Here is a 16,545-nt window from a genome sequence, read left to right as displayed (position 1 = left end):
GATTAGCTATTCCAACTTTAGAGAACACTCAAACCATCATCATTGCACATTTTTTTAATTAACAAATTTCTCCTTATTTCCTAAAGGAAGAAGAGTAATGGTAAAAGATAAAGAAAGAAATCCCCTTCATATTCATTTCCAGCTGGGGGTTTTCTTACCTTAGAATAAGAAGATGTAGGTACAAAGAGAAATATGCAAAGATTAATTATTTTAAATCAGAGTTCCACAAATAATGACAATCTGCACCACATTTATATAGAAACACAGTAATTGACTCAATTATCTTCATTTCTGAATGCTCTGTTATGCCTGCCCTGAATACCTACAGACTTATTAGTCAGAGAACGAAATTAGAAAAAGTTATGCTTCTCCTATTATATCAATTTGACAAAAATATTAATTTTGTGCAAAAACACAGAGTATGTGTTGGATCAACACATTTTCCCAACATCCTAAGCTTAATGAGCTTTCTCCCCACCCTCTTGCTTTATAAGGCCTACCTCTATATTGAACCAAAATGAATATTTTGATTTTAGCAATTGGTTTATTCCTAAACATAAGGTACATAAATCAAAATATTTTCTATCTAGGAAAAACAACTGAGATCCACATCAGATTCTATAAAACTTCACTTTTTTCATTCATAATTTTCTTTTTTATTATACAACATAAGAATTATTAACCAAAACAAATATTTCAAGACACAAACAATAAGAGCAAAATGATAATTATGTCTTCCAAGACACTAAAGTACCAGTCTTCAACCTTGGAATATATAGTAAATTTTTAAAATAAAAGGAGTCCTCTGGCTCCCACATTAACACTTTAGCTTCCTACACTGTCTTAAGAAAACTAAGTTCTAAGTACAAACATCTCCTCATCCAGAAACTAGGTAAGTCTGTGATTAAGTGAAGTGTATCTCAATGAAATTCAATAGAGTACAAAAAAACCGAATCTCCAACCATCTAATTCATCTGTGAAACACTCAGCAGTATTAAGTGTCATTAGAGTCTCTTCATTTTTCTTACAAATATGGTCATTCAGCAAATAAGCAATGATAGGAAGTAGATTATCACTGGATATTATCCTTTATCACCTATAAAATTACATAAACTCCCTGTAGGCTAGCCATTTAAGTTTGTACCCATAGTGCATATCTATTCAATTTAATCAACAAACATTTACTTTGAGCCCACTATATGCTGAATCAAGGCACTGGTGATTCAAAAACAATATGGTTTGGAGCAACTAGGTGGCACAGTAGATAAAGCACCAGCCCTGGATTCAGGAGGACCTGAGTTCAAATTCGGCCTCAGACACTTGGCACATACAAGCTGTGTGACCCTAGGCAAGTTACTTAACCCTCATTGCCCTGCCAAAAAAAAACAAAAATAAAACCAATACGGTTCCTGTGCCAAAACTGACATTCTACTGGAGGAATATAGGATGTGCACCATTAAGTCATTACTAAGTAATACTATATATATATTGGTGAGGCAATTGGGGTTAAGTGACTTGCCCAGGGTCGAACAGCTAGTAAGTGTCAAGTGTCTGAGACTGGATTTGAACTCAGGTCCTCCTGAATCCAGGGCCATTGCTTTATCCACTGTACCACCTAGCTGCCCCAAATACAATATAATATTAAGAAGGAAAGAATGCCTACTAGGGGGTGGGCAAGTGAGATAAAATCATATCCTCTGGAGCCAGCACCTTACTCAAAGAAATGCCACAAACATTTCAATGTTTTGAATCTAAGTAATTTTATTTGTCAGTGGGGGCATTGCTATTTTCTATCTTTTATGATTCACTAATAATCATCATAATGGAAGTAATTAAAACTTCAATGTCACCTATCATTGAGTTGCTTCCTTAGCATAGTTGTACAATGGCTCTAGAAGAAAAGGACTTAGGGCTCAAATCCTACCTCTGAAACCTATTACCTTTGTAACCATGGGGAAGTCACTTAGCTTCCCTGTACCTCAGTTTCTTCAACAACAATAACAACAACAACAACAACAAAAATGGGAGTTGGACTAGAGAGTCTCTCAAGTCCCTTCCAATTTATGCTCTTATAATCCCTAGCCAGAAGTAGAAGTATAATGTTGGGGACTGAGTCCCAAATTTGGAACCAGAGGACTTGAGTTCAAATCATGATCCTGCTGTGAACACCCTGTGTGATTCCGAGTGTGAAGCTCTCCGTGCCAGGCCTGACTGGGGCACCGGCCACTCCCTCCAAGGATCCCCCGCAGAAGGGGCTGTCCTACCTCTTGGCAGCTGCCTCCCAGCTGCAGCTCAATGGGAACCTGTCTGTGGAGTTGGGGCAGGTGGTCGAACCAAGATTGTTCTGAGGCTCAAATAAGAAAACAGACATAAAACACTTTGCAAACTTTAAAATGCTATATACTAATACTAATTATTGTTGTTGCTGCTATTATTATGCTATGAGCTTCCAGTCTGGCAATGACTTCATTGCATAAGATTTCTACTGCAGTGCTGCTATACTCAAGCAATGTTTACAAAGCAGAGAAAGGGTGTGCTGGCAAATGTTGAACAAAAGCAGCCAGAAAGGGGGTAAGTGGGAGAAGTAGGTGTGAAAATTTTTAGATTTAATCTGTATTATTAACACTTTTGTCATGGGAGGATTATGGGCCCCGGTCACCCCAACAATTCTCTGCGGGGTTCAAGGAACTTTTTCCTTGAAACCTCAGGGTTTTTCCCTTGAAATCAAGTAGGCCTCTCCTTGAACACAATCAAAGACACACACACTCACCTAACGGAGATAAGCGGCACAGATCGAACTGAGCATGCTCCAGGACCATCACCCTACATTCCAGTCATTCTAAGCATCTGGATGAGGTAATCCAGGAGAAGACCACCTGGAACCGCCCATCAGCAGACTGCTTAGACCCATCAGGACAAAGTTGACACCCACCACCAGATCTCTCACGAGGGATTCTTCCAACCCCAGTGTAACTCGGGAAGACCACCAGCCCCTCATGCAATAAGAGACTCTTACCCACCCCCATCTAAACCCTATAAAATGGCACCCCACAAGTTAGCCGGGGGGAAAGGCGTTTTGTTCTGGCAAAACCTTCCTCCCGGCCGGTTTCTCTTGTACCCCAATAAACCTATTCTCTTATTCCTAATTAGGTTTTGTGCGAGAGTGTAATTCTTTACAGAGGAATCCTAAGGACCCACGTGCTTTCTCCTATCGGTTTTCCCCCATATCACTCTCCTAAGTCTAGACAATCAACAAAACAATAAATCAAACCTTGATCTGTATCCTTTGCTTTTTTTCTGAGGTGTAAATGCTCACAATGAAACTTTAAGCATAGGTTCTCACAAGCCAGTTAGAGCTAGTTCCAGCACAGCCCTGCAATTAATCCTTCTGGGCCTCAGTTTCCATATTTGTACGATGAAGGGGAGTTCTAACATTACTTCAAAGCTATGATCTAATTCTCCAGCTATCTGCTTTCCTTAATCAGAGGCCAGTCAGGTTCCTTTCATGACAAGGTAATGTGCTCAGTCATTTTTTTTCAGTCTTGTCAGACTCTTTATACCTCATTTAGGATTTTCTTGACAAAGATACTGGAGTAGGTTTGCCATTACCTTCTCTAACATTTTTCAGATGAGGAAACTAAGGCAAACGGTCTTAAGTGACTTTCCCAGGGTCGAACAACTAGTAAATGTTGGAGGCTGGATTTGAACTCACTAAGAGGAGTCTTTCTGACTCCAGGCCCAGCACTCTATCCAAAGCTCCACCTGGCTGCCCAAGATTAAAATAAATAGCAGCTCTCAGACTCTCTCACTCTTCAATTGCAGCCTCTCCCTACCTTGGTCTTCCTTTTCCCAACTACCAAGTCCTAATTCAACTGCCACCCTCATATCTAACACAGGTTCCCTCATTCTCCAGTTCTCATCTCAACTATCATTTGAAAGGAGTTAACCATGATACCACCTGACACATTTTCTTACTGAAATATCTAGAAAATGTTTAAAGTACTCACCTGAATTTCAAATCCAAATGTTCCATTATCCTGTTTTTCCAGAGTGACCAGCCTTCTGGAATGAAAACACTGCGTATGGAGATCAAAACATATTTGGCACAAAATTGCAATTAAGGAAAACTGCTATGATTAAGAAAAAGCTAACGCTGATTTCAATTATCACATAGACGTCTGTATGCATGTGGATGCACATGTGTACATTTACATGTTTCAAACAATCTGGAGAGCTGAGTCCCTACGTACATTATGTTGACAAAAAGGAAATGAACATTTTTTTCCTATTTTTTACCTCTGTGGCCAGGAGAAGTCACCCAAAGAACTTGATCTGGTCAAAGCATTCTGAAAACAGGAAGAAGAAAGTATAAAAAAAAGATGGTCTATTTTTTAAGTCTACAAAAACATTCCTTAGTTTGTAAAACATTTGAGATCATCAAGGAGCTATTTCTCTAACTTTTGCTTTGACCCAGCCTCTATGAAATCATTCCCAGAAAGACAGTTCTCTAGTGAAAGGAGAAATAGACAAGGACCTTATTTTGGAAACAGGAAACGGGTCGAATGCTCAGGTATTCATCTCATAGCATAACATTAAGGCTGCCATAATGCCTCTATCCTTCGGGATGGTAATTAATGTGACAAAATGTCCAGGTATCCAAAAGGAACTTTGTGTCCAATCCATTTTTTAAAAATAGCCTCTGAAAGGTAATCCCTAAGAATGTATAGTCAACAGTCATGTTCAAAAAACAAGCATGCCCATAGAAAAAGACAGGCACAATCAAAATGCCAAATATCTTCCCCATATCCTCACTAGCAGTCATGCACAAACAGAACCTGTAAGCTTAATAAGAACTTTTGGGAGATGAGGGTGAAGTGGAGGAAGATTGTGAGGGTGAAGATGGGGATGATAAAGATGATTTTAAAAAACAATCTTTTATGTACGACAGGATTCAATATATGTTACTGTAGGTATATAAAATGCAAAGGGGAAGAGGAGAGGAGAAAAGTATTTATATAGGACCTACTATGTGCTAAGCACATATTGCATGGTGGGTGCTATTATGATCTCTATTTTACAGTTGAGGAAACTGAGGCAGAGATTAAGCAATTTAACCAAGGACACACAGATAGTAAGTGTCTGAGGGTAGATTTGAACCCAGATTTTCCTGACTCCAGGCCAGGCACTCTATCTGTTCTTGTACCATCTGCTTCTAACATATTATATTTAATAAATATAATATGGCATATAATATGTATATACACATATCTAACTGTATATGAATGTATGCATATACATACACACATACACATAGCTAGGTGATAGAACTGATAAATTGACAGTCCTGAAGGCAAGAAGATTCATATTTCTGAGTTCAAATCTACCCTCAGAAACCTACTAGCTTGTTTATATCCCAAGGTCATCCACAAAAAGAGAAAAAGACCTATTTGTACAAAAATATTTATAGCAGTTCTTTTTGTAGCGGCTAAGAATTGGAAATCAAAGGAATGCTCATCAATTGGGGAATGGCTAAACAAGCTGTGGTATATGATGGTGATGGAATATTATTGTTCTATAAGAAATGACAAGCAAGATGATTTCAGAAAGGCCTGGAAAGACCTGTATGAACTGATGTATAGAGAAGTGAGCAGAACCAAGAGAACATTGTACACAATGAAAGAAATATTGTTTGATGAAGATCTGTGATTGACTTAACTATTCTCAGCAATACAATGATCCAAGACAATCCCAAAGGACTAAAGATGAAGCATACTATCCACCTCCAAAGAAATAATATTGCTTGAACACAGACTGAAGCAGGCTATTTTTCACCTTCCTTCATTTTTTCCTTTTATTCAAGTTTTCTTATACAAAATGACTAATATAGCAATGTTTTACATAATTGCACATGTATAACCTATATCTGATTGCTTACTGCCTAAGGGAGGAGGGAGGGGAGGTAGGGAATGAGGGATAAAATTTGAAACTCAATACTTTAAATAAAAATGTTTATTATTTTTTAAAATGTTTTAAAGAAAATGGAGGGGGAAAAAGAAACTTACTAGCTATGCGACCCTGGACAAGTCACTTAATCTGTTTACCTCACTTTCCTTATCTGTAAAATGAGCTAAAGAAGGAAATAAATAGCAAACCACTACAATATCTTTGCCAAGAACTCAAATGGGCCACGAAGAATAGAACATGACTGAAACAACTGAACAACAGCATAGAGTGTATATATACATATATATGAATTCCCAAAAGATTCATGATCTTATTTGTGTGAGAAACTCCAGGTATGGGAACTCCCTCTACCAACACAGATCATGACCCACTCATGACTTAAGAAGGAACAGGAAGGAAGGAAGGAAAACAAGAAGGGGTTTCTTAAGGCCTACAGAGATTAAAAGTCCTACCCAGGGCCATACTGCTAGTCAAAATGTCAGAGTCTCATGTTGAATATAGATTATACTAACTCCCAGCCCAGCCCTTTATTCACTACTCATGGAGGTCAAACTCACACTCTACTGAAAGCATGTACCCACAAAACTTCTGCCTATATGCATCCCAAACCAGATTAAAATGTACTTGAGAAATGTTTAACAAAATAAAAAAATATAATACAACATTGTCAATGTTAACTTGTGGTTTTCTAGGTCAGCATGCCATCTGTTTTTATTTGAATCTGCCAGCACCGACATCACTGTTATCTGTTATTATGTTTATACTATATGCCTGTATACACAAAAGATTTATGATTTTCCACCAGTGTGAGAAACTGTAGGTGTGGGAACTCCCCCTGCCTCTGCACATCACCACCCACTTATCACTTAGAAGAGAGACCTAAGCAAAAGCCTCTTAGGGCACTTAGAGGTCACACCCTATCCTGGCTAGAGTCAAACATAGGTCTTCCTGCCTCTAGGCCTATCTTATTCAAAAAGAGAAATGTTAACCATTATGAATGGATTCTCTGTAGGTACATCACATAATTCACATGTAGTTAGGCAGTCAGGTGATACAGTGGGTGAGGGTGCTATACTTGAAGTCAGGAAGACTCAAGTTCAAATCCTGCTTTAGACACATATTAGCTGTGTGTCTCTGGGCAAGTCATTTAACTTCTCTCAGCTTCAATTTCTTCATCTGGAAAATTAGGATAATAAAAGCACTTAATGACAGGGTAGTTGCAAAGATGAAATGAGTTAGCATATATAAGCAATTTGTAAAACTTAAAAAGGTAAATAAATGCTAGCTATTGATTCACATGTAGCCCAAGGTATTGTACTCAGGGCCTCAACTCACTCTTTTATTCACTTTGAAGCAGTTTTAATTGAATAGATCTTACAATTGGAATGAATACCCACACTGATGAGATTATAGATCCAGGAAAATACTAAAGTATTTATTTCAATGCAGTCTTGGTCAAGTCTTGGTCACTTCTACTCTTGGAATACAAGCGAACCTACCCAGGATAGGCAGATCTTGCTGTTCTGAGTTCAGGAGAGGACAACCAGGTCCCTATCTCCTAGGGATCTGTTTTGCAACTGACAATGAGTAAAAGGGGCCCAACATTGAAATTAATACTACCTACTAGAACACAAGCTATATAATATGACTCGTTACAAAAAGCCAACCTGAGTGCATGAAGTATCCAAAGGTCAATAGGGAAATCACCTAATAGGGAATTAAATAGAGTTCAGAAAACTCAGATGGAAGAGAGAAGGAAAGAGAATATGACAGGAACTTATTGGCATGATAATCATGAGATCATTCCATGACAGCCTGCAAGAATGGAATATGCATGATATGTGTGACCCCAAACAACAATGCCAATAACCTTCTCACTTGGGCGGTCTGTTCTTTGGAAGGAACAGCCTGTCACCAAAGCTGGAAGCAATATTCCTAGGATGTTGGAATACCCAGTACCAAATGCTTTCATTCCAGTAAGGCTTCCTGTCTGGCCTAATATCCAGGATTTGGCACCCAGTCAATCAAGTTAATGTAACGGAAAGTTGGTATCTTATTCCCCCCAGATCTGACATCTGAGCATTCCATTTTTCTCTCTCATCAACCTTAAACCCAAGCTTGTTTCAAGTATTGAAGGGTGAAATGAACAAGCTTAAATTCAGTGGGAGCTTTCTAGACTGTGAACCTTGGTGCATGGTATACTCAGTGGGCTTTGGTGTGAGTTACCAATGACATCTATCTCTCAGAGTGAACTCCCTCTCCTGTAGACATACTTGACTTTAGATCAAAGCCAAAATCTGAATGGTGGAATACTAGAGAGAGGAAGATGTAGCGATCCTAGTCCAGGTGCCATAGACTGAAAAAGGACTTAGTTTTTATAAAAATAAGTGAAGGTCAGCCCTCTATCCATCTGCATTGCTGGAGGGAGTTTCTCCAAGGGTAGTTACCGACATGGATGAAAGCTCAGGCCCAGATCACACTCAATCAATTAATATTAAACATCACCAGAATGTGTGGCAAAACATCACAATCAGTGCTACCTATTATTTTTTAGATACCAGCACTTAATAAAAGCTAATTCTTATGGAAAGAACGAATGGATGATGAAGTAGCACTTTAATATATACTTGATATTCCTAAGTATCCTCAATCATTCCAATATGTAGTCACTCCCTTCTTCATTCTGAGAAGTTGATTCAGTTCTAGGCCCTCCAAATTTTTTGCTTCCCCCTCTGAATTCTGAATAAATAAATGTTAACCTCACCCAAATAGCATTACAGCATCATATTCAAACAGGTTAAAGTATGGGAGAAGGATGGGGTTACCAATGAAAGATGCAGCTCATATTAAACATCTCCACAGAAAAAACAAAATTGGAGACTGAAAGTTCCCCCAAAAGGGAATTTTCTTCTTTTTCTCATAAACATGGAGATAGCATTTCTATAATTTACATCAATGTAATAATGGTTCCCAAAGAAGAAAAGAAATAGAGAAAATATTTCAGCTGTAACCAATTACATTCAAAATTAATAAACTCATAGATTTAGTTCTGGAAGAAATCTTTGGATTCATTAAGTCCAACCACCTCATTTTACAAATGAAGAAACAGAGGCCAAGGAAAGTTAAGTGACTTGCCCAAGGTCATACGGTTTAAGTGGCAGAGCTGAAATTCAAGCCCTTCTCTGACTCCAAATCCCATGCCTCCCTGTCCACTCTGCTGCCTCTTGAATGTCTGATCACATTATCCAGACAAACTGAAAAATACACTTAAGTTCCTTAAGTTCTTGGCAATTAGAGCTGCATAGCAATGGAATGAACTCCATTGAAAATTAGTGTGATCAACATCACCAGAGTTGTTCAAGCAGAGGCTGATCAACAATTTTCAGAGAGGGTGAAGAAGAGATTCATGCGTTAAACAATGTACTTGGCCAGATCACTGCTTAGGACCTATACAACTCAAGAGATTCTGAGAATCGGTGTGATCCCTTTGCAGAATCACAGAGGTGGAGGGAACTTCCGGAAGTCATCTTGTTCATCCTCTGTGTTCTTTAAAAATCATTCTGGCTGAATGCAGAACAAAAATTATGATTCTAGGAAACAGGTAACTATTTAATTCTTACCCATATTGAGGAAGGGAGATTTCACAATCTTAGAAAATAACCCTTCTACTGCTAACTAACCCTTTTTCTTAGAGGCTACTGACTTAAGAATAAAGCATTTGCAAACAAGAAAACTAGGTGAGGAGCTGACAGTGCTAAATATCAATAAGTATCTGCTGATGGATTGATCTGGGTTAAAAGAGATGCAAAGGAAAATCAACCTATGTCAAGGTCTAAATTAGTTCCTACTCAGATTAGCAATAAGAACGTTTTAACCACTTAACATTTAAATCAAAGTGTTCGCAGCTTGACACCATCAACATTTTTGACATGTGGCATGCCCTGACATGAAACCCACCTTTTTTTTTCTTTAATCTGTCAGAATTTAACAGTGTATTGTTGGCACTGCTCCATAGCTTCACGTGAGCTCTCCTATTAAATAATCTGCTGAAATGGAATGAGGAGAACCTGAGCAACTAGGAGAGGACTGAGACTTTGGGAAATAGTTTCCCTGTAGACCCTTCCCTAGTGTTAGCAGCATTATCTGGGGCTCCATCCTGTGATGTCTTACATTCTGTAGACTGTCCACTCATCCCTAACCATCTTTCAGTGTTTTTGCAATGGCACCAAAAATCATGAATGAGAAGCTGGTGTGTGAAGCACAGCATATGCTGGCAACAGCTGTCTTTTATTACACATTATCTAATATGAGAAATCCAGGCTTAGCAATTTGGCAGGGCTGCAAGGCACACATTCAACTGTGTTCGAAGCCTGGTCAGATCTTAACCCCTTAGTAGTTTCTAAGATAAGGAGTCCAAGATTGGTTTTATTCATGATTACCTTCTTGTAACCAGTATCTTTTATTTTTAAGATAAAGAATTTATTAAGCTCCTACTGTGTACTATGCTACTGTTACCAGGCACTATGTTAACCTTATGTCTGCAGATACTGGTACATTGGTAATGATGCAGCTCACCACGGCCTTCTTTTCTGAATTGAAATACCTTTACTACAAGCTCACAAAAGGTGCCTGGCATATATCAAGTACTTAATAAATGCCTGTTAATAGGCAGACAGGCAAAAGGTGTATGGAATGTATCTCATACGGAGCATGTATGGAAAAAAAAGGTACCTGGTACTACAAAGGAAGTTAGGCCTCTTTCCAGCATCTACTTCTGCTGCCCAGTAACAAGAGATTGTTGCTTCCTGTAGCTAACTCTGAACATTCATATCATGAAAGACTTTGGAGCCATTATTCACAGGTGTGTGTTTAGTTCCAAAATAAAAATTGAAGTTATATTTTCTGTATTCCTTGCCACTCTTCCTCACCTCCAACACACACACACACACACACTTCTTTCCCCTTTCTTAGCCCTTGTTAGCATTCCCACATTCATGATTTTTCTTTCAGTGTACTTTAAAACCTGGAGCAAGAGATAAACTTGAGACCTAGCCAAAGGCAAGAATACCCCCACAAAAATAGTATAGCAGAACTTATATTTTTTTCCTAATTGGCAACCAGGAGGAGAACTTAGGCAAAGTAATTTCATAAGAATGTGTAATCTCATCTCAACTATTTCAGTTTTATAAAATTAGGTACATAAGCTCAGGCTTGTCATTGCATTAAATGAGAATGTCTAATTCTTTTTCTTGGAATTAACTTGAGTTTTCTCCTCAAACAAATCATAGAAAATGAACAAAAGGTGTTCGTGTGGTTTGGGGATATACAGAACACATGCTATGGGCAACTAGATGGGACAGTGGATAGAGTGTTGGGCCTGAAGTCAGAAAGACCTGAGTACAAATCCAGTCTCAGACACTTGTTAGCCATTAACCCTATTTGCCTCATTTTCCTCATCTGTAAAATGAGCTGGAGAAGGAAATAGCAAACCACTCCAGTATCTTTGCCAAAAATCCCCATGAGGGCATAGAGAGTCGACATGACTGGAAATGACTCAACAACAAAAAATAAATTCTATATATATATATAATGTGTGTTGCTGCCTTAGAATAAAAGCATATGAAAGACAGAGAACATTTCTTGAGATGATGTGCATAGTGTTTAGTAACTGGAAACAGTCAATAAATAGAAAACAGTAACCACATCTTTACAGTCAAGTTCTCAGTACATTTCTTAGGACTTCACCTTTGTAATGATTGCTTGTATAAAGAAAACATAACCAAAAATAATCAGAGTATCTATGGTTGTTTGGTCACAGAATACCATTGAAGCAAAATAGGAAAGAGTATGCACAGCTTGAAATATTGCAACTCCCAGCCTATATTCCTGGTACTAGTGACTCATAAGATCATAAAATTCAGACCTGGAAATAACCTTAGAGATTGCCTAGCCCAACCTCATCTCATTTTACTGATAAGGAAACTGGGGTCCTGAGAGGGAAATGATGTGATAGGTCACAGAGCTGGTAGAGGATAGGGAGGAGAGATGTCGTCTGAACTTTGTTCTCAAAGATGACCACTGGCATCAGGAGGGTGACGTCTTAACTTGCAAGAAAATTGGATTTAAGTGAGGCAGATCTATGCAAAGTCATCAGCCTCCCTCTCTCCTTCAGGTTCATTGGAGTCCAATAGCAAGACACAGGTAAGGATGACTGGCAACGACCCAGGGTGTAGTGAAAGACCATGGCCTTTTTAAGCTAAGGTCTTTCCCAAGTCTCAGTTTGTCTAAGGCTACAGCCATGCAATAATTAAAGGCTAGGTAAGAATTGAAGCAAAAGATGTTTGCCTTCACAAAAGAATCAATATGGAAGGGGAAGACCCTCAGGGTTTCCAGGGAAGAGGGATAGGGTGAGATTCAAACCCAGTTCCTCTAACTCTAAATCCAGTGTTTTAATATGGATGCTCAGTGAAGACTGATTCAAGACCACAAAGCATTCCACTTGGATTTATGCACACCCTTGGAACTATCATGTTTCTGAAGACTACCCCTGTCCTTCCATGTCTTAAAAACATCTTCCAAAGAAAGTACTGAAGAGCTTTCCAAAATCTTTTGGAGTAGGAGTAAAGTACCAACTGCACAGACCATCATGTCTGACACCTCCTACAACCACAGGTATCCTTGTATACACACACACACACACACACACACACACACACACACACACACACACACACACACGCATGCACGGAATCTATTTTTAAAGAATTCTAAAGACAAACATCCAAAGGATTCTGAAGATTTATCTTTAAAAAAAAAAAAACTGTGGGCTAGCCAGCTACAGTTTTACAGAAACGGAAGCCAATACTAACAAGAAGTATGAATTGCTGATGTCATACACAAAAATGTTGAAAATAACAAAGTGGGCAGAGAAACACCTGTCTTTTTGGTAGCCAACCAGGGATCCTGCTGCCTGCAAATTAGAGTTCCTGCCAAACTAGTGATTGGCCTCTAGTAACAAGCTAGAGAAACATGAATATTAGTATATTCTTTGTGCTGGGTTTTTTTTGGTCAAATGAATCTGTTGAGAGGTTCTTAAATGTTTACAGATATTAAATATCCATGCCCCATGTCTTTCAAGGATGGAGAAGTACCATAGAAACAGGGTTGTTCTTAGCACTTCCCACCACAACTCAAAAAATATTTCTTCTGCAACGACACATTAAGGGTGTTTACTTAACTGTTGAGGGACCTTATATTTTAGAAGGAGATGAAAGGAGATAGGTAAGAAGAGGCACTGCTGAATGAAGGAATGAGGATGGATGTGTACATATGAGTGTCCATATTAATTGTTAAGATTATGAATATGTCAATGTAGATTCTATGCACAAAAATAAAATGGTGTCATGGATAGATGACCAGGCTCATAATATGAAAGACACAGGTTGCAGTCCTCTCACACATGTTGGATGCATGACCCTGGGCAAGTCATTTAACTCCTCATACTCTCAGGCAACCTCCTAACATTATACAGCGCCAAGAAAATTCTAGTTGACATTGATAAAGGAATTCCCTGACTTATAATGATGGAATGAAAGGCCCAGGTATTTTTAAAAAGTCATTATTAGGGGCAGCTAGGTGGGGCAGTGAATAGAGCACCGTTCAAATCTGGCCTCAGACAATTGACACTTACTAGCTGTGTGACCCTGGGCAAGTCACTTAACCCCAATTGCCTCACAAAAAAGTCATTATTAATGAAAATTAGCTAATGAGAGGGGGAATATACAAGATTGATGGAGGGAAGAAAAATGAAAGAGGAATTAATTTGGGAGAGTTCCTACCCCTAATATCAAAGTCACAAGCTAGGACAAGGTCTACTTCCCAAACACATAATGACACTTTTACAAGTTGCCCTATATTATATATTACTGGTTAAGTATCACTATAGCACCAACTCTATAGCAGAAGTATAACTAGGGTATGGCAATCAGAAGAAGTCCTAGGGGAGAGGCATCAAACATACTGCTCAGTATCTTCAATTAGATTAAAATGTAATTGGGAATTATTTAACAAAATAATTAAAAACATAATAGACTCTAATGTTAATAAGTGGTTTCCTAAATCAACATGTGCCCAGCAGGGATCCTTATGTATAGTTTAATGGCCCATATCTATTTGAGTTCAACACCACTGCCCTATGTTACCAACAATCAGAGAGCACTGGCATTGCTTGCATTCTTTCAGCAATATAGAAGCAACATAGAAGCTAGCTAGCAAGAATAACTTATTAAAATATGAACTATCAGATGTATGCTTCCTTCCCAGCAATAGCCTTCATGTATTCCTGGATTTTAGTCTATAGGGGCCAATGTCCCAAGATCTCTCTCCCTCTTCTCCTACACCTGCCCCCACATATAGGTTAGTGTACCAGGGTCTCTCTCTACACAGGGCTTTATATCCTAGGTTCTCTGAGCAACCCACTCCCCTCAAATAAATTTATCTTTAAAAGTTTTGAGAGTAAATTTCATGCTGCTTGGCCTGGGTAACAAAACTATTAGTTATAACTCTGCTCTATACCCAGTACTTCTGAAACCTGCTTTTATTATAACATGGATTATCATTCTGTTTCATTTTACAGTACTTTTTTTGTCAAATACACCTGTTGTGAGTTGATTGCAACAATTGTCATCACATCATACCCATTAAAGAAAAAAAGCTTCTGAATTGAGAAAAAATTCTCTCTGAAAATCATAGAAAATTATACCTTCTTCTTGCAGATTCCTGAGTAAACAATCGATCAAGTAGAGTAGCCCACCAAGTTTAAATCTATCATCTACTTTGCTCTTCATTAAAACCTCACACACAAAAAAACTCAGAATGTTTAAGAGGAGTATACAATGCTAATATACAATTAAGTGATGATAATTTGTTTTGTGAAATATTTGTGAATATTTTCTATTTTAAAAGAGTCTATCGTCAATCAAGTACCTAACTGAGCTTATTTTGGATTTTGGTCAGATTTTACTTTGCCAATTTATTAACTAAATATTTATTAAGCAGCCATTAAAAGCAGAATACTCTGCTAAGCCTTGAGTGAGATGCAAAACTGAGATAAACTAATGGGCCTCCCCTCATGGAGCATGAAGTATACTTTCTAGTAGGAGGGTATAATATATACACCAAGAAGTCTAATACATGATAAGTACACAAAAGAGATGTAAACAAAGCCCTCCTTGATATTAGGGTATGGGGGGAGGGAAAATGAGGGGAGACAGTTGTCATTAATGGCTGGTAATAATGGAGCAAGAAAAAGGAATTATGATTAGTTTGTTTTTTAATCCACTTAAGAAATAATGGGTCTTTAGCAATGTGAAGGATACAGAATAAAGTGACAAAATCCCAAAGAGATCTGGTTGAATATTTTCAGAAGTATTATCTCACCCCCAAAGAATATATTTTACCCAGAATCCAGCATGAAAGTTGAAGAACTGAATTACTCTATTACAGTAATTAGCTGTAAAAGTTTACCGAATTCTCCAGAAACCCTAATATGATTGAGATCTCTAAGTGCTTCTTAGTATGGCTACAGATGGAATAGAGGGGGAGGAAGAGGGGAACAGGAATAAACACACACACACACACACACACACACACACACACACAGGCTGTTGGGGGCTAGGGAGGAAGAGCTACATGATCCAATGAGCTTAAGGACCTCAGTTCTTCCTGAGCACTTCTCCAGTAAAGGACAGAAACGCCTTTGTCACAATTGGCTTTACGTTTTACTAGAATCCCAGCGTACCCAATTTTCCACTCTCATCCAGTACTCTTGCCTCTCCCACCCACATCCTTTCCAAGTTCTGCCTGTGATCCAATCCCATCCTCTGGGAAAGTTCCCCAAAGTACAAAATGGTCATCATACCTGCTTTCGTCCCCGGGGCAAAGTGGCCACTGTTTCTGCCAGCATTTGAATCCTTTTATTGTCCACTTGTGGGCTACCTGTGGACGCAGAGTACAAGCCAAAAGCTGGGCCTGTGTCCACCAAATTGTTGTCCTGCTGGATAAACCTTGGGAAAGGCATTGTGCATAAAGGTCACTGCAGCTTGCACACTGCTTAGCCTTGCTGGCCAGGGAAAACTAAAAGTATAACCTTCTTGACAAGCAATCAAAAGTAGCAAAGCGGAAAGAGTCCCATGTGACTTCTGTGGTTGGAGGTGCTTGTTACACAAATCCCTTTTTGTAGATCACTCACATTTCTCAGTGCCTTTTTTGAAGCCCATGGGAGAGCTGAAGGGTAGTTTTTGCAATTAAAGAAAATCAGCTTATTTTTTTTTCAATCTTGGCAACAGCCAGAACTCTTATGCTTTCATGTGCTATGACAGTTTGTGTTCAAAATACCATCTGCTTTTTTTTTTTTTTGGTGGGGGTAGGGGGGAACCTTTCCCAAGTTTAATTTGTTAAATGCTGTCACGTTTTTTTTTCTCAACCCATTCCCCAGACCTCTCCCCACCCCAAGCACACACACATATACACATACTTCATATTAGCAACCCCATGCAAAAGGCACAATGTGTGGTCATGGAG

At 38.6% G+C, this 16,545-nt stretch overlaps 1 protein-coding gene across 1 annotated transcript in view; it reads right to left on the bottom strand.

Moving 5' to 3' along the window:
* Nucleotides 1–16,099, bottom strand: part of LOC122749714 (cytohesin 1 interacting protein) — a 39,285-nt gene extending 23,186 nt beyond the window's left edge. The window contains exons 1-3 of the mRNA XM_043996204.1: nt 15,884–16,099; nt 4,297–4,346; nt 4,008–4,062 (exon numbers count right to left, since the gene is read on the bottom strand). Coding sequence (XP_043852139.1) covers nt 4,008–4,062; nt 4,297–4,346; nt 15,884–16,042 — 264 coding nt within the window. The 5' untranslated portion in view covers nt 16,043–16,099. The remainder of the gene's footprint in view (nt 1–4,007; nt 4,063–4,296; nt 4,347–15,883) is intronic.
* Between the last annotated feature and the right edge of the window lie 446 nt (nt 16,100–16,545).

This window comes from Dromiciops gliroides, chromosome 3 (assembly GCF_019393635.1).
Source record: "Dromiciops gliroides isolate mDroGli1 chromosome 3, mDroGli1.pri, whole genome shotgun sequence".
Taxonomy (NCBI): Eukaryota; Metazoa; Chordata; class Mammalia; order Microbiotheria; family Microbiotheriidae; genus Dromiciops; species Dromiciops gliroides.
Note: the sequence above shows the minus strand (reverse complement) of the source record. Positions and strands in the feature narration are given on the sequence as shown.